A 26,269-nucleotide genomic window follows, 5' to 3' on the forward strand; every position below is an offset into this window, starting at 1 on the left:
GCTTGTAGTTTTTCTTCAGCTACCATCTTTGCGCCAACCCCACACAGTCGAAAGTTACATTCCATGATAGGGAACCCAATAAAGGAAAAAAAAAGTGGCTACAAAGAAGAACTCAAATATAGCATCACCACAAAAAGCAAAGTTTCCTTCAAAAAAGTAAAAATAACTAGCAAAGTCAAATTCACTTTTGCATCTTATCATCTGTTCAACCACTAAAACTACAAACAGGAGCGGTTAATTTTTTTTTTTACTGAAATGCTAGCAAGCCGAGGTTCTGATTTCCTTGCAGTAATATGATTGTTCAAAAAATGATTTACAAAATATTTACAATGAAACTTACACATAACCCAATCCTGCCTACGAATAGCTGGCCCCAAGTCTGAATGAACGGAGAGGGTTGTGTTAGGCATCAACAACCAACGTAAAATTGTGTCAAATTTCTATGACATAGACCAAAAATTTACGCATAACCTACAAAATGAAAACTTTCGCACTTGAGGGCAAGTCGCAACAAGTGAATAGAAGGTCTAAACCATTTGTTTGAACCCCATATGTTTACAAGTTAACATAATTTTTTTTTGGTACCATAGAAGTTAACATTTTATCGTGCCTAAAATGGAATGTGGATAACAATTTATGTGTAGCAACTTGCAAAGTTGATGTCCACACGGTGTGTCCAATGGAAATCATGCCATATGCTTCCAGTAACTTACAAAATAATGTGATGTTTCAACAACCATGCATCACTATTACTAGAAATGGTAAAGTGCCCCACTAATGTTACTTTATGACATCTAATATCTCTCTTTCCCTTTCCTAAATACTTACTCTCTAAGGCAAGAGAGATGCTGATAATCCAGTTTCTTTGTAATGCTATTTTGAAGATACTAATACTACTATTATGGAGTGAAATTCAATTGGACCCATCATTATGGAGTGATATTCAATTGGACCCATCACTTTGAAAATGGATCTCAGTAAATATGAAATGGAACCCACATAGATTTTTCACTTGATAATAGCAAGCATTAGAATAGGAAATATAAAAAAATATAAGAAAAAGTGTTCGTAATTTTTCTGATGACAATAAACACTCGAGAACTGACAAACAGAAAAATCATATTAGGATTATTCATGGAATGAGAAAGGAGCAGCTAACTTTAGCAGCAAAGTTGGGTGTGATAACAATGTCAATGGTTTAGCTTTCTATCCTACCCTACATATGAGTAATATTTTAGGTGCTTGCTTCCTCTTCAAGTAAGTATAATCAAGACTATTTATGAATTTGCCTCAAAACTACCAACACTTCTGGGGAATTAACAATGACGTACTTGACTTACATCAAGTTTCACAAATCAATATTGCTCCCCATTTATGGAAATGAACATAAGAAAAACTGTCACATGCTTTCAAGTGAAAACCAATCTGACATACAAAGAACAATAAAATTCTCTTCATGGTAAAAACAAATAAGAGATGACAGAAACCAGTTATCAATTTCCATATCTATTCAACGTATGTAAAAGACGAGACCTGTGCAGAAAATACAGTTGATTTAAATAAATGCTTTGATTTTCAATTCCAACTTTTACATGGAAAGAAATTTGAAACACACTAATCTTTTCTAATCTCTATTGTCTACGGTAAAAAGGTAAAAAGATAGGAGGGGAAGTGAAATCTTTGGATTTTGAAGAAGAAACATGTAAAAGGATACAATGAAAACAATGAAGTTACAGAACAAGTATAGAACAATTTCACCTATGAGGAAATTAAAACCATTGATGAACAAGAATTCCACTTTGTCTAAGAGAATTGAAGAGCTCCAAGCATTGATCATAAGTTTTCTCATACTTCAAACTCCTCTGCCCAGGACAACATCTCTGCCACCTATTGTAATGACATTCAAGAAAAATCTCATCTATCAAACAAATCGCCCCGGTTTCAAACAACCTCGGAATAAGATCAAACTCAGTACCCTCGACATCCATTTTCATCACAACAAAATCATTCTTCGAAACCGTCTTCTTCAACCAATTCGCAAAATCAAACCCCTTTATCTTCTCTACCTCCCCATCAAACCCCTTCCCTATCGACCGCAAAGGTTGAATCCTACCCATCCCCCTTCCTTTAACCTCAACATGCTCCCCCGGATCACGATGAATCTCAAACGCCAAAGTCTCATTCTTCACCCAAGCAGCATAAGGAACCAATGTCAGCCCTTTCTTCAACCCATACTCCTTATGAAAATGCTTATCGGCTTCAATCGCATACACATGAAATGTCTTATTCTGCTTAGGATATTGTTTCCTAAACCAAGATCCTATACTAGAACCATAGCTTCTAGCTCCAACATCAACATATATATACCTATTTTTGAAACTTATATCAACCATTGAAGAAAGATACTTTATATTCATCAAATTCCTTTTCAATGTAATCCAAGGCTTCAATGGTTCCTTTTCAATCAATGGCTCAGCAATTCTAACCAAATCTTTCTTATACCCCGGAACATAACAATTTCCATTCGAATTCGAATAATAATCACTATCAAATTTTTCATAATCAACACACTCATTCTTCAAAACAGTTTCATGTATATAAGGCATTGAAGAATCAAACCCTTCTAACACATGCAATTTCACTACTTTGAAACAATGAAACAAATCAAGAAATGAATTGAAACTATACGTATCTTTACGGTTTGTGAAATGAAAAACCGCGAATCCACCGTGTTTCATCGTCCGAGCAATCTCCGCCGCAAACACAGCCGGCTTCGCCGACTTTCCAAACGAGCCTTCACCGGAGAACACAAAATCAAACTCACCGTCGCCAAACGGAATGCGTTCACCACTTCCCGATTTCACCAGCGGTTTCACCGATTTCCTCGCGATTCCGAAGGCGTTTTTCACTCCGATTTCTCTCAGAGCAAAAACATCACGTCCGGTAACGGTTTCAACACAAAGCGACTTCGACTCCGTCGTCAAGTAACCTCCGCCGATCAAGTCACGAAAAACAGAAGAGTAGAAAGCCACGGCCGGCGATGACGTATTTGCGCCGCCGGAAGATGAATCACCGGAGAGAGGTTCATTACCGGAGATAGCGAGACTGATTGTTTCCGGCAACGAGAAGAAGCAGAAATCGGCGACATTGCAAGACTCGCCGGCGATGGAGATGACGTAAGCAAATCGAACAGCAATGACGAAAACGCCGGTGAGAAGTAACCGTATCAGAAGATTCTGGAAAGAGCTAGGTTTCGCTGCGGCGTGTTCCATGGTAGCCACCGTGCACTTCTTTTTCATATATAATAAAAATAAAAATAAAAATGGAAATAATTTGAATATTTTTTTATCGAGAGCAGAATCTTGATGAAGTATGGTTAGCTCCGATTAAGGGTTTTGGTTCAGTGGCAGAGATTGGGAAATAGAGAAGAAATCGAGGGGTAAAACGGGAATAATGCATGGTTTGGTTTGGTTTGTTTTCTGAGTCCGTGACTCGGTGATGGTGGTGTTTAGTTTAGAGGTAGGAGAATAATAAAAGGGATTGGTGAGTGGTGACCGGTTACCGGGAGGAGCGGTGGTGTATAGCGAAAGTGGAAAGTGAAAAGCGAAGCGGATTGTGATGCGTGGATGAAGGAGTATAATCTCTTTCTTATTCTATAGTGGACAAAGTTTCCTAATCTACGAGGTTCAATCTCTTGCAAAGTTTGAGGAAATATATAAATTAAGGGAAATGTTAACTTATGCTCTTGGGCCATAAGTTAAAAAGCTAAATGTAGAAAAAAAATTCTTGGAAATTGTGAATTCAATGCATTAAAAGTTTAAAAAGTTGTCTTTTAATTATAAAAATTATTTTGAATTTCCATTTTAAGCTCCTTAACTTGTGCCCTAAGGGCACAAGTTAACATGACCCATAAATTAATTTTTACTCCATCTGTTTTTTTAAAATGAGTGTCGTCACATATTAAGAAATGCAATCATTAAAAGAAAGAGAATAGTTATTTTACCAAATTATCCTTATTAACTATTGGTTAGTTTTAAAAGTAATACTTTGGAAGTAGTGTGCAGAGTATTAATTGGAGGGTACAATTGAAAAGAAAAAGTTATTATTGCATTGGAAACTGAAAGTGACATTCATTTTGAAACAAATTTTTTTGGCTAAAGCGACACTCATTTTGAAACGGATGGAGTATCTTTTTACTATTATTAAATTAATTTCTATCTTTGTACTATTATAATGTTAAATTAATTAAGTAACTAAAGTTTAGGAAAGGATGCTTATAATACTATGGGTCATGCTAACCGGTGCCCCCGGGGCACTAGTTAAACATACAAAAAAAAAGAAAATTCTTATCATAAAAGAAAACTTTGTTGACTTATTTATGGATTAATTATACAATTTTCAATGCAATAATTGCTATATAATTTTCATTTTTAGTGTCCTTAACCAGTGCCCCGGAGGCACCGGTTAGCATTTCCCTAATACTAATCAATTGCATAAGTAAATGTTTCCTTCAAAAAAAAAAATTGCATAATATATGTTGGTACATCTAATGAAAATATTTAAGTTAACTAAAGATGTGACTATTCTCATCAACAAGACAGTTTTTAAAATAAGAAACATAATTACGCTTACAATGCAACAAAACATAACCAATTATGTGATAACATCTCTTCCATTTTTAAAGTGGTTAACATTTAGTTTTTTGAATCATGTAAGTCATGGAACTATTGGAGGGCATGAAATAGGTCTAGAGCTTTTCCTAATTCCATATTACAAACGGGTGACAGCTATATGGTCTTGGCAAGAACAAATGTACTTTCATCATCTCTAATAAAGATACTAATTCCGATACGATTTTGTTGCGACGAAAATGATGCATCCGTATTACAATTGCATCTACCTCTTTATGGTATTTGCCAATGCAAATTGTTTGATCTTATTGTTGTACCTCTGGTATTATTCACGACTTCAACAGCTGCATTCGTTGTGGGTGCATTTATGCAGTTTCAGTTATTAGTGCAATTTGCCAAAGACCATTCCTCGAGCGAACGCATGACTCAGTCTAAAATATGTTTGGTCGTTTCGACTACATCTTGTCATAACTTCGAGTTTCTATGCTTCCAAATGCTCCACATGATAACGAATACATGATTTGCATTAAACTACCATAGGTGCTGGAGTAGTGAAAAAATTGCAGTAACTACATTTTTTTATCCCCATCCCCGACATCTTTGTATCATTCCACAAACCACTAACACACCATATTAAATAGATAACGAGCATTCAAAAGTAATGTGTGCAAGATCTTCATAGTTAGCATTACAACTCACACAATTAGATGAGCAATGTATACCTTTAGATTGGAGTCGTACTCTTGCTAGGAAACACTCGTGACACATACGTCAAATAAGATTCTTGACTTTCAGAGAAACTCTCAACCTCAAAATCTCAAACCAGTATCCGAGTCTTCGAAGGTAGAGGTGTCGATAAGTTCTTCAACACAAAGTATATAGGAAATTTTTATTGAATAGTGCCCATTCTCATTTCAGCCTTCCAAATTAACTTATCATCCATTACTTAAGCGAACAGAGGTATGTTCAATATTTCAGCCTCTGTTCCATCATCAAACACATAATTAACAACGTTTTGATTCCATGCCTAATTGTGGTGTTAATCAAACTATTAACCATTACAATTCCAAGATGAAAAGCACCTGGAGTAGTGCTTGAGATACAACCACCACCAGACAAACAAATGTTCCTTAAAGATAGGAATATTATCACTTAAACATATGCACCCCCCATCTAGATCCCACTTGAACAATAAATTTAGCACTGAAAATGCTTCGCCACACGTAACATGGGTTGTGTCCCAAGGATGATACCAAAAGATCAATGTGAGGATAATATTTGGCTTTGAAAAACCGAGAGACCAGAGTATTAAGATTAGTCTAAAATTTCCCCGTTGTTTTCCAATCATGGCCAAGTTAAAGGTTGTGAGAACCTTGAAAACCATGCCCTAATTGTATTATGAACAACAAGCTTTTCCCAAGACATCCAATGTATTTTGTGATTATTTAAGCCATTGTTACCCCACCAGAAAGTGTTCATCATTTTCTCAATAAGAAACATTTATTGAAGCAAGAAGATGCTCATCACATAAGATGAGATTGATTGAAGCAATAACTTGGTCATCACCTCCCGACTAACCTTAGATAAACATTTATTACCATGAGAATTTATTTTTTTGCCACACACTGTCTTTGATGAGGTTGAATGTTGTCGTCTTATTTCTTCCTACCATAGTGCCCTGAAAAAGAAAAATCAATCATCAAATGAAAGATGTGATATATTAGGTGTGTTTTCTGCATATTCTAGTGTCAAGGATGTCTCCACAATCCTCAACTCGACGAATGATAGATGAGAGTTTTTCAGCACAAATGATGCACAAGCACAAGTACAAAAATAATATGGGTCTCATTGTCTTAAGGGTTTCACTGTCTTAGACCTTTACTTGGAAGAACATGTACGACCATATCATTATTTACAATCGCTAAATAGCCAACTGATTCCAGACACATCATTATCCACTTGACACATTGTTGTGAGAATCCCATTTTTCCACGACCGCTTTGAGATAATCCCAATCAATTGGATCATAAGCCTTGCTAATATCAAGTTTAAGTATCACATTTCCTTCCTTACCTTTTGACTTTGTTTTCATATAATGCACAATTTCAATAACCACCATCGCATTATCAAGAATCGATCTTTTGAGTACAAACACAGACTAGTTATAAAAAAAATGCACTTTGGAAGGACATTTTTTTGTTGATTGGCCAAAACCTTTGATACCAACTTACAAAGAACATTACACACTGCAATTGGTCGCCAATATTTCATATTATATTTTGTGTTGCAGCTTTTGAAATATGAGCTATGTTAGTCATATTAAGAGTGGTCGAAAACGTCTCCGCAAACTTAACTCAGTTGGTAAGGACAATGCATAATATATGCATGGTCCATAGTTTGTAAGTTACCAACAAAAAAAAGAGTGGCCGAAAGGAAATTATATACTTCAAATTCTCATTCACAATGATAAATACTCCCTCCGTTTCAAAATGAGTGTCGTTTTAGGTGTTTACACACATATTAAGAAATGCAATGATTAAGAGAAAGAGAATGATTATTTTACCAAATTATCCTTATTAACTATTGGTTAGTTTTAAAAGTAATGTTTTGGAAGTAACGTGCAGAGTATTAATTGGAGGGTACAATTGAAAAGAAAAAGTTATTATTGCATTGGAAACTGAAAGCGACACTCATTTTGAAACAATTTTTTTTGGCTAAAGCGACACTCATTTTGAAACGGAGAGAGTATCATTTATAGGACACTAGCCTTGTAAGTTACCGGCACAAGGACGAGCACCCATGTAAGGGTGTGTGGCAAGTGTCCCCTCTTTGTTTTAATTTTGTTTTAGTGCCATACATATATTATATAGTTTGACTAATGTTGCAAAATTTAAACTTGAAGATGTGGTCTAAAATTCTATTATTTAGTTTATTATTTTTGCCATATGTTTATTATTCTGTTGGTGTATATATTACCTGTAGCAAACTGCTCTCTACTATGAATATTATTAAAATTTGGCTAAAAAAAACATCGAAGGTGAATGGTTAAATGATACCATTCAGTTACATGTATAAAAGTATTTTTATCCTAAGCAAAATGATAACATATTTTTATCGTCGTTGAGAACGAGAAAATCAATCTATATTACGGTTTTGCTAGAAGACACCTTTTATGAAGGTGTCTTTTAGCAAGTTATTCTATGAGCATTTGCTAAAAGACACCAACTAATTTTTATGAAGGTGTCTTTTAGCAAAGTTATAACTAAAAAGTGAAAATCACACCTTGAGGTGTGGGTTGCTAAAAGACACCTTCATGGGTGGCTTCTAGCAAAACCCTTTTTAGAATGTGAAAAAATGTAAAGAAAAATTATGATTTATATTTATGTTTTTAAAATTAAAAAGTCATGTAATAGTGTCCGTCAACTCAACTCAAAATTTCTGAATACACTCCGGTATCACCATGGTCTAATATTTTTATGAGTAATGATATTTTGACATCCATTTGATGACAACTTCGTTGACAACCTTGTTTTTCTCACTTCTTATTGGTCAAAAACAATGGAGAGAGAAAAAGGAAGAGAGAGGATAACAATATCATGTGAGTATGAGAGAGAAAGTTGTCCAAAAGTTGTCAAAAAGTGGTTGTCAAAATATCATTTCTCTATTTTTATCTCACTACCTTCATTAAGGACACTAACTTGAGTGGAAAAAGTCATTTACTCGTGAAAGTTACAAGTAACTCATAAAATATGAATACATTTATTAGGAATTTGACATCAACAAAAACATTCATAATAGTGTTAAATACTATATATTATCTTTCAAAAAATAAATACTATCGATTAATAGTTTTTTTTTTTTTTAACAAGTAATATAGATTAATAGATGTAACATCGTTCATCTAGAAAAGGAATTTAAGTGTACTTTGCGATTAAGAAAGAACTGCACTACAGAACCATTTTTTGTGGTTGGTAGCAGGCGAAAAAACAGAGTGGGGACACTTGGTTGTGAAAGTAAATGACCTGAGGTTATGAAAGTGACACATGAGTTTTTGTTACTATACTTAGATATTTTAAAAGATTTATTTTTGGAGTACATATTTTAACTTTGAAGTCTCTCATACATTACAAAGAAGGGAGAAAGAGGACTTAACTCCAAAACTTGGTCTAGAGGTAAAAATACATATGTTGAACCACAAAGTAATGAGTTTAAGTCTTCTAATGTCTTTGGAGAGAGATACATGTAAATAGTTTTATAAGCGTTTTTTGTTGAGTCCAAAGGTCTTCTCTGTGTTGGATAGGAGCATCATCCTCTCATCCTAAACAGTGGTGTTGTCAGGACCTTGAGTCAGGGGGTTCAAAATTTTAAATTTTAATTAATAATTATAGTAATATAAGTAAAAATTTACTATTATTTTTATCATTATCAAGTATTTAAAATTAAATACCGCAATTTAAACACTACTAATGTATGTTCTATTTTATGTGGGACTTCACACTCTATCTTTTCAATTCACACAACGTTAAATTAAAGTATAATTAGTTGGTGTTTAATCTTCCGATTTTACTTCCAACATCACACCAATGTTTCAACGGAAGCAAACTCAGAAGACCTTCCACATCTTCCCAGACTCGTTAAGCAGTTTAGATTCATAATTCGTAATAGAAGTGGGTTCGCTTTCCCGACAAATGGGGAACTTGAAGACCGAGTTGTTCTCGAACATAGCTTTGGTACATTCTGCACTTCCTTGAACACAAAAATCCCTTCATAAATTCTTTATAAGAAGATTGGAACATAGAGAACCTCCCTCACCAGGGATAGCACTAGTAGATATCCATGTAACTATTCTCATTCCTCTAGTGTTGTTAAAGGAGAAAAATACCTTGAGAGTGGGAAGAGTTCCTAAACCTTTGCAAAAAAATCGAATGACCTTATAAAAGCCAAGTTGAAAACCCTTAGGAACTCACACTCAGGAGTTTAATGAAACAAAGTGTTTCGTTAAACTCCTGCAACGTGATTCATTGAGTATGAGAACAGGGAAAGCCACAAAAGGAGAAATTGAAAAGGCCATTTCATTTGCACTTTAAACCAGTTTCCCTTTTAGGCCTTGTGCCTGCAGATTTTTTTTTTTTAACGGCAAAATTTATTAATAACTAAGTCCATGCACAAGACGAACATGGACCGTAAAGACAGAAAGTACAAAGCAAAGAGTACCGTATTTCAAGGACTTCGTAGAGTATCCTTTAAATCACTTCACCCTTTTAGTTAATCATCAATACTTTCAATTAATACATAAATATATTATCATCTCATTGGTGTATTATTCCTACAACTAATTTTGTCACCATTTTACTCTATATTTTCTCTTTTGTGATTTTTCTTGATTATTTTCTTTACCATGTTACAAATGTAGAGTACCAATTATATTTCCTATAAATGAATAATATCAACACGAGAATCTTATTGGCCATCTTTAACAAGGTCTCCCTTTCTAACAACATTTTATTTAACCACAATATTGGAACACAATACCTTTTTCTAGATATATGGTCTAGTTCCACTCATACCAATATATGTATAATGTTGATTTTCCTCTCTCTATTACAAAAGGCTAGATAAGTAATTAAAATAATAATAGTAATAATAATAAATAATGATTGGTAAAAAGAATTAACTCTAATTACAAGCAACAATTTTATGAGAGATTTATTCTATGACCTAAAGGGACAAATTACATGATACAATGTACTTTGGAGACATTAATAATTATTCTAAATATAATGAAGGATTTCTTGCAACAACATAATTATTAAAAACTATTTAATTATTGTAACATGGGATGATGGTTTTTACTATATAAAGTGATAAAACAATTATTGTTTGTTACAAGTAAAGGTGAAAAAATGGGTGAAATTCTCAAGTTTGTGTATATTGTGATCCTTTTGGTTTCCCTTTCTCTTGTTGTAGCCGGCGATGAAGGTATGCTCATTATCTTTTTTTGTTTGTTTAACTTAAACACAATCTTTCACCTATTTTTATTAATATTTTTTTATTCTGATTTTACATTATAGGAAATTGTGTTTCTCACTTTGATTGTTACATGATTTATCCGTTCCGCCTTTTTGTTTCTATGAAGTGCATTGAAAACAAATGTTATATTTTTACTGAAACTTCTTACTAAGGTAAAAAAAATCTCAATTATGTCCAAGCCATTTATTTTATTTGTTCATCCTATTGTTATCACTCCTATTATTTTTCTCACACTTTAATATATTTCTATGAGCTTTCAATTTCTTTGATAGCCTTAAAAGAATGTTATATATATATATATATATATATATATATATATATATATATATATATATATATATATATATAGACACATATGAGTTTGCTAACTTAAACTAATAAAAAAACATGAAGGTCCAAATTAGTAAAAATGTACATTTTCATTGGGACAAACCATGAAAATACCAAATCCAAAAGTGTACAATCTGAATATACCATGAAAAGAACTTAACATTACTTTAGCGAATGTCTTGGACCAAAAATCAAGGAGTTACAAGGTTTTTTATTTTTTATTTTGTTACAAGGAGTTACAAGATGTTTGAGGAAAACTAAACTTCTTTACTTTCATGTGCAATTTAAGATATTGCTTGTTGATTTTCGACCGTGATTAAGGTTCTTGAAAAATGGCTTTTGGAAACCTTGCATGAATCTTTGAGAAAAATTGTTTCTTTTGCTTTTATGTGATATTTAGAGTTTTGCATGTTTATTTTAATATCTTGCATGTGAAAAATACACTACAAAACTCTCCTCATTTGGAAGAACTCAACAATTGTATTGGGAGAGTTTTGGGGGTTTTATATAAATTCTTTAAATTTAATTTATGTTGTTATAATATTCTTACTAGGTATATAACCCGTGCGTTGCACGGGTTGGATTATAACTTGTATATGAAAAAATAAAAATTATGATAAGTATAATCACAATTATTTTATTGGATTTTTTTTTAATGTAGTGATATGATTATTTTAATACTAATTTATACTAAAATAGAAGTACTTTTTAAAACATATGAGAATTTATATTGATTTATATCGTAGATTTGTGTAAATATTTAATAAGTTGAAAGACATATATCATAGTTTTCTTAATAATGCAATCATATAAAAAATTCTTTTATTGTATCGTAGTGGTGTAATAATATGTTGTTTGGTTTTTTATCGTGGAAGCTCATATTCTTTTCTATTAGAGTTGGAGTCATTTATGCTTAATGTTAATGTTACTCATAAGAAAGGATGCAATAAGTTCATATTTAACCATGTTTTTCTAAATTAAGCAATGTGACCAAACTACTAACTTTTACGTTCCTATTTTTTATTTAAGGTCTCCTAATTTATTAAAAAGATAATCCTTATGGTGTTAAATAAGCTTATTTTAAACTTTCCTATCAGACCTCCATTTATGAAATTTTATTTTGACTTTTTTTGGTCAAAATTATTTTAGCCAACGGTTTGATTCACCTTTTTGTCACTTTGCTTAATTTATATTTTTGTTTGTCTATTTTTTTCCAATTGATGTTTATGTTACCATGTTTATTTAATCATATATTGAAATTATGTAGTAATAAAGGGTCCTATTTTTTGTAACTTATGCTTAATTACATTAATATTAGTGATTATTAGATAGAATAAGAATGAGAATTTTTTCTATGAGTTGGTCAATCACAATTCTAACCTAAAATTAGATAGCATATTAAAGAGAGTGGGACTTTTTTTTTTGTGTCTATCAACACGGTTCTAGCTTAAAAAAACATCTAAGCTTTCAAAATTTCAAAGGTACGTTTCAATATTAATATGCTTTAAAGATCATAGATACATGTTCATCCTAAGACACTAACTTAAATGAATACTTTTTAGTAACATTTAGAGGTAACACATCATCAATATTCTAGCTTAAGATAACTCAAATTACAAACACAAATAATTGCTCAAAATTCCACCACTCTCATAGAATATAATACATGTATATGGCTTAGCGAGACATATGATTGCCTTAAAAAATGGTTTTATCTAGTTTTGAGATGAAATTCCATGCAATATACAACCTTCTCCAATATCACGTAGTCAAACAAAAAATATTTGTCTTAATAAATATTGATCATAATTCCTAAAAAATGCCATCATGAGCTAGATAACAAACAAACCAAACTAAAATACGCTCTATGAAAATGTGACATGACCAAATATCCAAATCAATGTATAAAAGTATTTCAAAAGAAACTAAATACAAAAGTAAATTTGAGAGAACAACTTTCATGTAAAGACCATGAACAAACTAATTTAAAAAATATATCACACTTCCAAAAAAAAAAATCAACTATTTTTAAAAGGATTTACAATAATAAATCATGTGGGAAAAAAACTTTGATTCAACTATCAAAAAGGCCATCAACAAATAGTTTTGAAAAGGAAGAAAACTATTAAAATAAACTAATAGATATAAAAAGAACATCTTAAAAATTCATAAGACATATAAGCAAGAGAAACCTCACTAACATAAAAAAAAGTGACACTATTAGCAATCACACCTCTCTATTATTATGGATAAAACCTGAAAATAAAACTGCATTAGTCTAAAAAAATAACGTGTTGTTTATATATAACTTTCTATGCTATATATGTGGCATATATGAACTTCTTTTTGAGAAAACATATCATCCAATTTATGGACCAAAAATGTAAATCCAAACACAAAATAAAGGAAAGGAAAGTAAAAGGAGAATCACATCACCTTAACAAAGCAGAAAAGCATAAATGATCATGGTAGTAGAGCTGGGCAATCATGCATATATAAGATAAGATGGGGAAAGATTTTATTGGAAAAATTAAAACGTTTATTTTTAGAGTTTCCAATCTAATCAATAGAATTTATTTGGATAGCATAATCATTTTAATGTTCATATAATGTTAGGAATGACTTTTCATTATTTTGGATTTCATGAACCAAAATAAAATGGCTCTAACGTTCATTTTAGAAGCCTAGAAGTTTAAGCATTTTGTTTAGAAGTTTTGGAATAGACATTAAATGGAATTTTTAATTAGGGAAACTCATGAGTTTGTGATTTATTTAATTTAATTCTTTAAAGATATATAATAAGCTAGAAAGCCAAATTGTTAAAAGAGTGAGAAGCTTTTTTAGATGTGCCACATAGACATAATTCTAGCTCTAGAATGAGTCAAGTTTCCTTTACAAAGATATATAGATAATTAAAAATTTAGTAATCATAAACATTAATTTATCATTCTCTAAAAAATTACTCCAAAAAAATGTGAAAACGTGCTCAAAACAAAAAAAGTGAAAGATTTATCCATTTTTCCCCATATTTCCCACCCCTAAACCCTCCCTTCCCCTCCCATTCAAACTCCCAAACAAAACCTAAGCGCACTACATTTTTGTCTTCCTCTCATTTCTTTCTCTTAGCCGCACAAATACATTGCATAGTACACATTATTGTTACGTCACAAAATTAGTTCATGACATATTTAACTCAAGATTAGCTTGCAATGCAATAATGCAGAAAATGAACTTGACAACATCATGATGATGGCCAGCTGGCATTGTGATAACGATAGTCCGAGGTGGACGACTTTGGGATGACGAAGGACTTAAGTAGTGAGGGCGGCATCAAGACGACATGGTCACGACACAGGGGGCTCTTTGTTCACCCCTTTTTCCATGTTTTAATCTTCTTTTTTAGTTTTTTTTTCCATTTCGAAGAAACTAAAATGACATATATTATCAACAAGAAAGCATTTTACCTAGCATAAGATGTGCCAAAGTAGATTATGTTTTGATGAATGAGTCCAGATTTACAACTATATTTGTAAATCATAGGCTTAATAGCAATTTTGGCCCCTAAGTATTAGGAAGTTGCGATTTTGCCTTCCTAACAAAATAAAATACAATTCAGCGCCTTAAGTACTGCCCCTTTTGCAGTTTTGGCCCCCAAAAACCAATTTCGACCAAGTCAATGCTGACGTGTATGTCACACGTGCAAATTTTTTTTTAATTATTAAGAAAAATAAAAAAATATAAAGCAATTGTTTTTTTATTAAAAAATAAAAAAAAATTACACACGTCGGCGTTGACTTGATCAAAATTGGTCTTGGGGGCCAAAACTGCAAAAGGGGCAGTACTTAACTTAAGGGGCTGGATTGTATTTTATTTTGTTAGGGAGCCAAAATCGCAACTTCCTAATACTTAGGGGGCTAAAACTGGTATTAAGCCTAATTTATAATGCTTTTGTCATAATTATGTATAAATGATGAATGTTAATGTCTATTTCCAAACAAATACTTCACATTTACTTATCCTTGGTTACTTGTAGTCAATTAGATTTAACTATGGTTAGTTAGTAAATTAGATTTGGTCAACGATGGTTAGTTAGTTAGTTATGTATAACCTCGTAAAGTATATTATATAAGGATCCTTTCCAAAAAAAAAAAAAAGTATATTATATAAGGATAACCATTGTACATTACTCAATCCATGAAATCTCAAGTATTATTCAGTTAAAATGCAACATTCAATATGATATCCAAATCCATTTGATCCCTTATTATTCACCTTCGTCAACTAGAACCTCACATCCCTAATCTCCACCCCTTTGTCCCGTCTCTATCAAGCTTGACGATGAAAACTTCTTCAATGGACAAACCAAGCACTAGGTACTCTTAAGGGTGCAAAACTGCAAAATACTTTAATTCTTCGGTGAGCGTTGATAAAGAAATTTATAAATGATAAAGACTATAAAGAAAGAGATGAATTTGAAACATAAAAATTCATCATGCAACCCCAGTCCTACCTCAAATCATGGTTAAATCCATCTACTCATATTCTCCCTCCACCAGTTTTTTCTCTATCATATTCTTGGAAAAATCTATTTTATTTTAGTTGATAAATTTAATTTTTTGGTTTCTAATGTGATCTATAACTGTTGTTGTGAGATTGATGGAAGAATAAATTTTAAACTTGGGTTTTTTTTTATAATTGAAGTGTTTATGTCGGATATTGTTGTGATGGGAGATTGAAGTTGTGATTAAATTTGGTTTAAATATAGTTTTGATCCCCTATGTTACATAATCTGACGATTTTGGTCCCTTATAAAATACAATAACAATCTTGACCCTTAAGTTTACCCCATTTTGTACTTATGACCCATTGGTCCAATTTTGACTCAATCAATTCACATGTGACACCTCAGTTAAATGATTGAGATGCCATGTCTGTAATTTTTTAATGAAAAAGATAAAAAAAGCCAGGTAATTAGTGATGAAATAAAATAAATGAAAAAAAGAAAAAGAAAAAAAAGAATAGCAACAAGACAACATGCCATCATGCTTCAATTCCTCCCTTAAAAACCCAGAAATTAACATTCTTCAACACACACAAGGGGCCAAAAGTGGAAAAGGAGATAAACTTGAGGGTAAAAATATTTGTTGTTTTTTTATGAGGACAAAATCGTGTGATTGTAAAACATAGAAGGTCAATACTCTATTTAAGTCATTAAATTTATGAGATTTTGTTCTTTAAAATTTTAAAGTAAAAAGTAGTATGGGGGGTAGAATTTGTTTTCACTGAAGTAGCATGCGTGCGTTGAGAAAATTTAGTTCTTAGTGTTTTGGTTATCGGGTTAAATAAGTTTTTTTTTTCTTTTTAATTTTAATTTTAGTCCCTAAAATTAAAAATAAGATATTTTTCTCCAAAAATTTTCCGTTTTATTTTTGGTCTTGAATGACTAACTTTTGTTTATATTAATATCAATGTATTTTTTTTTAACAAGTCAAAATGAGATTAAAATAATAACAACGACGTCTCAATATGCACAATGTGTGCTAAAAAGAAACGTCCGAAAAGATACACAATCACTAGTGCCAATAAAACAGAGGCACCAACAAAAACTAAACAAAATCAATTACTCGTGGACACCCATACAAAGGAGCAGATGTTTCCACCAGTCAAAATAGCTATAATGAATCGACGTCTGCTTAGATTTCAGACACAGAAAGGAGTTTAGTTTCACCTGTTCAAAGAGAACTGATGAATCTAAAGCAATATTTTTGAAGATACGATGATTTCTCTCCTTCCAAAGAACCCAAACACAAGCAAACCAAATAACCTTAAAGAATATATGAGAAGATCAAGGCATGTCCGCCATACAAGAAAACTGAATGAAATGATGTCGGAGCACAATATGAGCTACCGAATGAATGCCTAGCCAAGTCCTCACATGAAGCCAAACCTGATCAGCAAACTCGTGGCCTATGAAAATGTGGTGGGCTGTTTTTAAATGCCCGCAATTAGTTACGCACGCAAGCTCCGTTGATGGAAGAATACCCCTTTTTCGCCAAATTGTCTTTTGTTGGTAATCTGTTGCGAAGAAGGCTCCAGACAAACAAAGAAACCTTCAAAGGAATATGTCGATGTCACACGTCATTAGTAGTGTCCCTAACCACGACTTCCTCGGATGAAGTCAGGAAGCGATAAACATCTCCCACCGAGTAACCATGAATAGGATCAAGCAACCATTTCCACTTGTCAACAACGTTTGCCTGCAAAATAATGTAATGTAATAAAGAGGAACACTCCCTCACACTCTCCTCCTCCCAAGCTAACAAGCGACGTCTCCACACCCACGTTGCTCCCTCGTCCGACCAACCTAACCGCGCCATCTCCTCCACCGAAGACTCCTGGTTCACGGCCAAGACAAATAAGAGGGGGAAACTAATCCTCAACGGAATGCCCCCAACCCAATTGTCAAGCTAGAACAAAGTATGACGACCATCACCAACCACCCTACGAGTGTTGTCGTCAAACCAACTCCCTCCTCCCTCCCCAATGCCGCCCCTGAACATGCACACTGTCCTCCACCAAAGAGAGAAATGTTTGCCCCCCTCCTGTAATCTATCCCCCACCTCTTTGTATCTAGCTTGTAAAACACGGTACCAAAGCCCCCTCCTTATCAACCAACATCCTCCAACATCATTTCCTTAGTAAAGATAAATTAAAAGCACCCAACTTCCTAACCCCTAACCCTCCTTCCTCCTTTGGTAAACATTTAGACTCCCGTTTTACCCAAGCAATTTTCCTATTATCCTCACTCCATCCCCAATTTTTTTTTTTTTTAAAAAAATAGATTCTAAGGTAGAGATGATACCTGCGGGAGCCTTGAAAAAGGAAAGAAAGTAAACATGAATGGAAGACAGAACATATTTTAGTAATATAAGGAGGCAACCAAACTACAAAAATTTATTCTTCTACGACGATAAGCGAGCAACAATACGGTCAATAATCGGTTTCCAAAAAATTATCTTCCGAGCATCCCCACCTATAGGCAAACCGAAATAAACAAAAGGAATGAACCCTTTTTTACAATTCAACACCGATGCCGCCTCAGATAGCCAAGAATCCGAAATATTTAAACCAGTCAACATACTTTTATGGAAGTTCACCTTCAAACCTGAAACCTCCTCAAAAACAAGCAACACTGCCCAAATGGAACAAACGTTCAACCAACTTTTTTCACCAATTATAAGAGTATCGTCTGCAAACAGAAGGTAGGTAAGCTTCAAATCAGCCCCTCTCCCCACGTCATAACCATGAAAAAGGTTCTCCCCCACCAACGCATTCATCAACACATTTAAACCTTCTGCAACCAACATATTTAATGTCAATGTTATAACACTTTCATGTTCAAAATATGCACCGGTTATGCCAATCTAATATCTTCATCCTTTATCCGTTCATATTATGCTCAATAAAAATCAAATTGTTATCTTCATCCTCTATAGGTTCATATAATGTTCAATAAAAATCAAAGACATGTTAAAATCATGTCCAATAGGGTCTAAAAACAAAAAACAAAATTTTGGAAGGACAAAAATATCATGTTTTTATTTTTACGAAGTAAAATCGAAATTCAATATATTTTTAGGGACGAAAAACTTATTTAAAACTTTAAAATATAGAGTATAAGTTGGAAAAACAATTTTGGATAAGCAAAGTGTTGTTTTATATCATACCTTGATAATCATAGTGTAATTTGGATTGTGATCGAGGTTGCCAATACTCTAGTTATGACTATTACACTTGTAGTTTGTTTTCAAGTTTTGATTGATATATCATCTTGTATTGAACACAATATCAATGAATTGTTTTTTTAAGAGAAATTAAGGTCATGGAGGACCCGATTTTAAAGTATAATTTAATAAGGAAAATAAATTTTAAAATGCATAACATATACAAGAAATTATAAGACATAATCAAAGTGAATACATATCCAAAATTTTAAGAAATATTAAACTTGAAACTTTCTAGAGGATGATGAGATTAAAATGATTTTTGAATAGCGGAGAAAGAAAGTATTAAAGAAAAAATGAAAACGTAGAAGGATGAGATGATGATGAAATTGTGAGCGGTGAATCGTTGGGTAATGGATGAGAGTGAACAAACAAAATCACAATTAATGATTCAAAAATTCTAGGCAAAATAACAATTATGAATCATAAATCAGTTCACAATTAGTGTTCTTTTGTAAATTGAGGATAAAACCTCATTTTCTTTATTGCAGTTAAGAATTCTAGTTAAGAATTAGTGCAGTTAAACTTAAAAGCTCAAGTGTTTGAAAATTCACAGAAACAAATATAGCGACCAAAAAGTATAATAGCATACCGGTATTAGAAAATTTAAAAAGTTAGGGGGACCCTGGCCACTGCTGGTCCCCTGTCTAGCTCCATCCATAACCGAAAAGTTCTTAGACATTAGAGCATCTCCAATGTTAGAACCAAAATTTTGTTCTTCAATCAATTTTTGTGGGCACATGGATGACACATAGGATTTAAGAACTATCACTCATTTTTGCTCCAATGCAAGAATCATATTTGTGTTCTTATATTACTTTTTAGGGTCCCACAATAGACCCCACACATTTCTATTTTTTTTACCAAACTATTTATTTTCTTTATATCTTCTATTTTTGTAATATATATTTAATAAAAAAATTAGTTTTTTAATTTAATTTTGTTAAAAGGAATGGATATAGAGTTAACGCAACAACCCAGCACATAAATATGCCATCAAACTCTCGAACTTCCTCTTTCCACTTCTAATCCATCGCCGACTCCTTTTTTTTTTTAATTCTATCATTTTTATTCTTTTTAAACTGTTCTCACATATTTAAATCAGATCTGAGATGATATTTGAAGAAAAAAAACTGATATTGAAGAACTTGTTCATCTGCTTTTTGCATCTTCTCTCTCCCATTCATCTGCTTTTTCTGACCATTTTCTGCTAGAACTTGTTCTCCCTGGAGAACGGTTCTCCAGCTTGGCCCTCCATGTCACTCAACTTCAATGGGATACAAAAGTAGAACCTGTTCTTGAAGCTGTGGAACACTCTTAAGAACAGCATTGGAGTTGCTCTTACGTTTTCAAGTTTCATATTTTTTTGGGTCTGTTTGGTAAGATATAAATTTGAGTTTATGACTTATAGCTTATAAGTTCGTATGGTTAAAACAGACATGTTCGATAAATGTTATTTTTACACGAACTTATAACTTATTTTTATGAGCTTGTAACGATTTTTGATAAGCTAATTCAAGACGTTTATAGCATATCACTTTTCATCTCAATCTTACTCTGTAATCTTAATTGAAAAAAAATGAATATTAATTAAAGGGCACAAGTTAAGAAAAAATTTCTATGTTTAGTTTCTAAACTTGTGTCCCAAGGGCACAAGTTAACATTTCCCTTAATTAAATACATATTTTTATGTCATTTCTTATTTATAAGGCACTTTGATTGTTAATTGTACCTAACACTACAAATTTTATAAAATAACTAGCAACAAACCCGTGCAAATTTGCACGGGCTGGATGTCAAAGGAGGAGCTATGTGTCAAAGCGTATTTCCGTGCAAATTTGCATGGGCTGGACGTCAAAGCAGGAGCTATGCGTCAAAGCGTATTGAATTGTTATGTACATTGAGAAAATAAGAAAAAAAATAAATGATAAACCCGACGTTAATGATAAATGGCCAAATTACATTGATCTCCCTTGAGTATTTCTTAAACAACAGAAGAACCCCCCCCCCCCCCCCCCCCCCCCCCCCCCCCCCCCCCCCTCTAATTATCTGAACACCTAAATTTTCCTTCATTTTATCCATTTTCATTTCAACAACCTTACTAATACACAATTTAATTTTAGTTATTTTGGTTTGATATATCTTCTATCTGCTTTCTCTTTTGGAAATTAAGTTGAATGAAGTTTTTTTCTCGCTATGGAGAATCAATAACAACAATTGTTTTTACCACCAAATAGAATCAAACATGGACAATTACATAAGAGAGTAAAAGAAAATATAGGAATGGGAAGAATTTTTGTCGGTGGACAGTGTGGTTGACCAACGAAAAGGAAATAATCATATATCCATTTTTTTACATTAGAGTTTAAAAATTAAATCAGCTTGACAGAGGAACGGTGAGTGATCCCTTATGTTTGGAAAAATCACCAAAGTGGAAAATAGGAAGAAAAAGTGATCGAAAATTATGGGAGTTCATACTCCTATGAAGAAGTTAATTGCTAAAAAAACAAATAAAATTAACAGAGTTTAAACCAAGTTAAATTTTAAGGGAGATGCTTGTCAATTTAATAATAAAATAAGGGAGATTAATATTTTGTTAAAAAAAATAGAGAGGGTGTTTGTGTTATTTAAGAAGACCTTGAGGGAGGTTAGTCTAGTTTGCCCATGATTTTTTTTTTTTGAAAGAATAGTTTTCCCATGATAAAATAATTGAAATAGTTATTATTAAATATTATAAAGTGGTAGAATAAAAATATTTTAAAATATCAAAAATAAAGTTATCGTGGTCATCACCTAAAATTATAGTTTCTTCTATTTTATCCACACCCCTCTAAATCGTTTTTCTCAGTGGCGGAGCCAGAAAAAAAAGTTTGGGGTGGCCGTCATTAAAATAAACTAAAATATATAAATTATATTGCATATAACATATTTAAGTTGTAATAAACCAAAAATCGATCATTCAAAATTTAAACTACATAATATATAAAGTCGATCATTAGATACTTAAAGTAACACTATTTCAAAAAAACAAATACCTAAAGTAACACTTTACACTTTCCGAAATTGACTCGAAACTAATACATGCACTAATTTCTCTTTTAATATAAACTGACATGTTATTTGCTAGTAACTTAAGTCTCATCTTGTTGTTGAATGACAAAAAGACAGCACATTGGCAAACAATTTATCCCAACCATTTTCTCTCAAATCTAATTATTAGTTTTATTGTGTTAATTTTAAGGGAATTTTATTGTGTTTGTGTGTATGAATTTTTTAAATCACATTATTATTAATTATTGAAAACAAAAAAGAAAGCAAGTTGTAAAAGAATAAACAAACGTGTAACAAAAAAACCACAGCATTAAAAAACGACAAGAAAAGAAAGAAGGAACATTAGTCATCAGCGCATGTGCCTTTCACGTGTTGTATATTATGGATTTAATCACATCATCGTTTTAAGAAAACGGGTTGTAGATCTGACCCGCAAACAACAACTCTGAAACAGCATGAACAGAAGCTCCCGACGCCTACAATTTCACATTTTTCATGATTTTCCGCGGCGATCGTTATAACGTTCATCGGATTCCGATTCCGATTCTGATTCCGACCATCCCCAAGCACGTCAAGGGATTCCAGGGTAAAAAAATTTTATTTTTTTTAAGATGGGGTGGCGGTGGCTCCCCCTTGCCACCCCTGGCTCCGCCACTGGTTTTTCTCATTCCCTTTTATTAAATAAGTGATTTTACATCTATTTAGTTTTTTCTTTTATGATTTCGTCATCATTGTGCGATGTTGTTTTGTTCGTCGTCTTTGTGAGGTGTTTTTTTTCATCTTTTTCATCTTGTTTAGGTGTTTGTTCGATTCATATTGTTAAATTAGCTTTGATGTGGTGCAGATCCAATCAATGACTCTGGTGTCGTCAACGTTGTAGATCCGAAGACATAAATAATCCGGAAACTTGAATATAATCATATTTGTAGGCTTAAGTAATTTTCCATGTTATGCTATTAACTTGGTGTTTACCGGTGTTTTCAGCAAACTACGGGCTAGTTCTGATTATTTCAAGCGAGACCGAACTAGAAATCTGAGGACATGTTGTGCAAAGGTTTTGATCGAAAACGGTTTGAAAAGGCCACAAAATGCACTCAGGTTACTTAGAGAGCAGGACGGGTTTTAGAATGAAAAGGGCACTGTCTCTCGACAGGTTTGAGATTGCAAGTAAAAGCAAGATAAAATTAAAGGAAAGAGTAAAAGTTTAAACGCATAAACTTAAAGGAAATGTAAAATGCATTGGATTAAAAGTAATGTGGTCTACAAATCAGTTTACATATATTATGTATAACTCGTTTCCCTAGACGCCGGTAGTTTGGGTGTTGTAGAATTTCTATAAATGATTGCGACCCATTTTCCGACTAAAAAACTCTTATTTATACATAAAGAAAATAACTGGCAAAAGTCTAATCCCATGATCAGCACTTCGTCCATCTTGGACAACCGCTTGTCCCACGTTCCCACTAAGGAAACCGCCTTTGAGCTTGAAATCGTGTCTTTCCTGCCTTGACTGCTTGACTTCGACACAATCACGCTTTTAGCCTTGCTCTATCGAACTCTTGATCACGCGCGCTAAGCTTGCTATCATGTCGAAATCCTCAGGTTAGAACAAGAAAGCCTTCGATTCCTGCAAAGTAAAAAGTCAACTAAATGTTGACCACATTAAATGAGCCTGTCGAAATTACAGGCTAACACTTGGATACTGTGAGTTTGTTCACAGATTCATCCTTTTTGTTTTTAACGAATTTGTATTGTATCAATGTACTCTATCAATTCAAATGAAAGAATTGTTGAAACAAAAAAAAAGTTATGAATGTTTTAATGATAACAAACCTTATGGAATAAACACTAAGTTGTGTGAATGGTCATATACTGATGTTTGCACTTGAGTCTTTTCACAGAAGTAGACAAGAAGTAATACCAAACTAGTAGCATCACAAACTCAAAAGAAGATATTGCAATTGTTTGAATTAAAAGATTGTAGAGTGAAGATTCAACAAGAAGATGAACTTTATGATTAATTGATTCATCATCATCACCGCATGATTTTCAATAATGCCTTAAAGATTCAAGGAAGAAAATGCATGCCCAAACTAAAACATCTCAAAGATACTCAATGGGCAAGAAACATTGTGTGAAATCATCAAGAGGAATTATGAGATAAATTGCATCATCAACAAAATAATTCAAGGTTAAATGACCAAGAAGATATTGTCTTCTCTTATAGAAGAGAACATTATCAATTTCGATGAAAGAATGTTCTCATGATGAAGATGATTATTACAGTCAAAATTATGTTCATTACTTCATCAAAATGATTAGAATCAACTTTGAAAAGAAACCAATCCATGAATGAATTATTCATTAAGTCGTTCATTAATGATATTGATTGCAGAATTATCAAAGAAGAATATTCATGATTATGATTTGATTGGAGTATATATGAAGATTCTATCATAAAACATTTAGGATGGTCCAATAATCTTCCATCACTATTCAAGATATGATTTGGGAAAATATAAATCAATCAAAGAAATTTTGACTTCGAGAAAGGTTTCTCATGTTCCTACAAAGATTATTCTGGGTCATACAAAGTGAAGAGAACATTCTCGTTTGATGTTTTAATGATAACAAACATATTACAATTATTATCTTGTTATCTACTAACATGTTTTGTGAGAAGGTTTCAGTGAAAATGTTCTTGAGAATATTCTAACCATGCAAAGCTAACAATAACATCTTCATCAACACAACAAACAAAGCAAAGTACAAATATGGACTTTTGAGCAATGTCAAAGATCTCAATAATGAAGATCAAGAGTAAATTTTATTCTCTTTGTCTCATCAAAAGAAGGAATAAATTTATCATAAGAAGCAAGATCATTAAAAGGCAATAAATCAAGACAAATCAAGGCATTATTGCACATGGGCCATGAAACCTACAAGAAAATAAAATCAGCAAAAAGGCCTTCATTATTTTTAGCCCATTAAGGAATGAGTATTACCTTTCCCACCATATGCCTTTCCTCGCGCGCCCAATTTTTTTTCCAATTTTACCCCTGGTCTGGATTTCGTATTCTGGATTGAATTGTTAGAATTTTTCAGATGTTTCCGGATTTTAAAATCCGAAATAGTATTTTAGCAGAACTTTTGCAATTTTAAGCTCTACAATTCGTAAAATAAAATGCGAATAAAATAAAAAACAGAAATAAAAAGACACAAACATAAAAACAACTCATTTTATTAATATATGAACAATACATTACAATAATTTTTAGGCTTTTTAAGCTTATTACATAAGATCCTAAATCTATTTCTAATCTCCTAAGAGCCTAATTCTAATCTCCTAAGAGCCTAATCACTGGTATGTGATAGGACATACCAGTAGTTTGGCTATTGGAGGAAAACCGGAGGAGAAAGGAAGATGAGGGCGGGAAGAAGAAAACAATGCCCCTGAGGGAGGTGGGGGGGGGGGGGTGCTCAAACTTACGCCTAGACAGGCGAAGCTAAGAACCACACTGACCCACATGACCCTCAGATGAACCGCACTTAGTTGCAGCGCGGTTCCATCCTCATTGACCGTTCATACAAACCTTGAAAGTTTTCAACGAGGCCATTATCTATGAAAGGCCAACGATGGAAAACCATGGTTGTAGAAGGAAGAAGAGGAGGAGAGAGTGGGAGAGGATGGTGTGAGAACGTGGTACAAAAACGGTTGGGAGGCCATAAATGCAGTCAAAAAACGTGGTAAAACGCATTTTTTTGACTTGACCACCGACAAAAACGTGTGGTGCAGACCACCGGCCATGACTGACGCATTCTGGAATATATAATCCGGAATGCACATCTGTTTTCTGAAATATATTTTCCAGATTAATGCGATAATGGTGAACGAGGGAAAAGTTGGCACTTCTTGTAGGGCTAAGGACATTCCGGAATGTAAAATCCGGAAAGCATCATCATTGGATTCTTTTGAAAGAGAGCTTGGATTGTTTTGAAAGAGAGCCATTAATGTGAGTTTGGACGGTTACAACCACTAACACGTTTTCATTGACTGTATTAATGACCTAGGACTTGTTTTAGGCTATAAATAGGCTTCCATCTTCAACAAATACATTCATTCTTCACTTCACCTCTTTTCTTCCATTTTCTTCAAATGTTTCTAGTTTTTTAGGGGTGTCGGTGGTGTCATAGTCATTGTTCACCGTTCATATGAACCCTGCAATTGCATTGCAGCTTGTGTGGGGTTCTTATAACGGTCATCAGAGACCCTTGACATCAAAGAAAGTGGACCGTCATAATATACCAAAGGCTCAAAATCCCTCCATAAGGGTCTAGGCGCCCTCCTGAAGGGCCAAGTCGCCCACTAGAAGGGACAGGACACCTTTGGAAAGGCTATCCAGGCCCAGGCGCGTCTTCCATGAGGGCGCCGCCTCGCTAGTC

The 26,269-nt window shown here is 33.1% G+C and overlaps 1 protein-coding gene and 1 long non-coding RNA gene across 3 annotated transcripts; one reads left to right on the forward strand and one right to left on the reverse strand.

Annotated features, from left to right (window-relative positions):
- Positions 1–1,536: 1,536 nt before the first annotated feature.
- Positions 1,537–3,708, reverse strand: LOC146908196 (uncharacterized). Its single transcript, XM_085724341.1, has one exon. The coding sequence runs from the start codon at positions 3,297–3,299 to the stop codon at positions 1,770–1,772; it is 1,530 nt and encodes a 509-aa protein (XP_085580467.1). The 5' UTR covers positions 3,300–3,708; the 3' UTR covers positions 1,537–1,769.
- Positions 3,709–10,426: 6,718 nt separating this feature from the next.
- Positions 10,427–22,768, forward strand: LOC146908197 (uncharacterized). Of its 2 annotated transcripts, none has more exons than XR_015017718.1 (3): positions 10,427–10,610; positions 10,703–10,813; positions 22,671–22,768. It is a non-coding gene; the product is annotated as an uncharacterized LOC146908197 (long non-coding RNA). The 2 variants fall into 2 exon arrangements; XR_015017717.1 differs by lacking the exon at positions 22,671–22,768 and adding an exon at positions 14,215–14,978 and having other exon boundaries at positions 10,436–10,610.
- Positions 22,769–26,269: the final 3,501 nt, after the last annotated feature.

The sequence above is a fragment of the Medicago sativa genome, chromosome 7, assembly GCF_051527215.1.
Source record: "Medicago sativa cultivar Bolivia chromosome 7, Bolivia_mono, whole genome shotgun sequence".
NCBI classification, from domain to species: domain Eukaryota; kingdom Viridiplantae; phylum Streptophyta; class Magnoliopsida; order Fabales; family Fabaceae; genus Medicago; species Medicago sativa.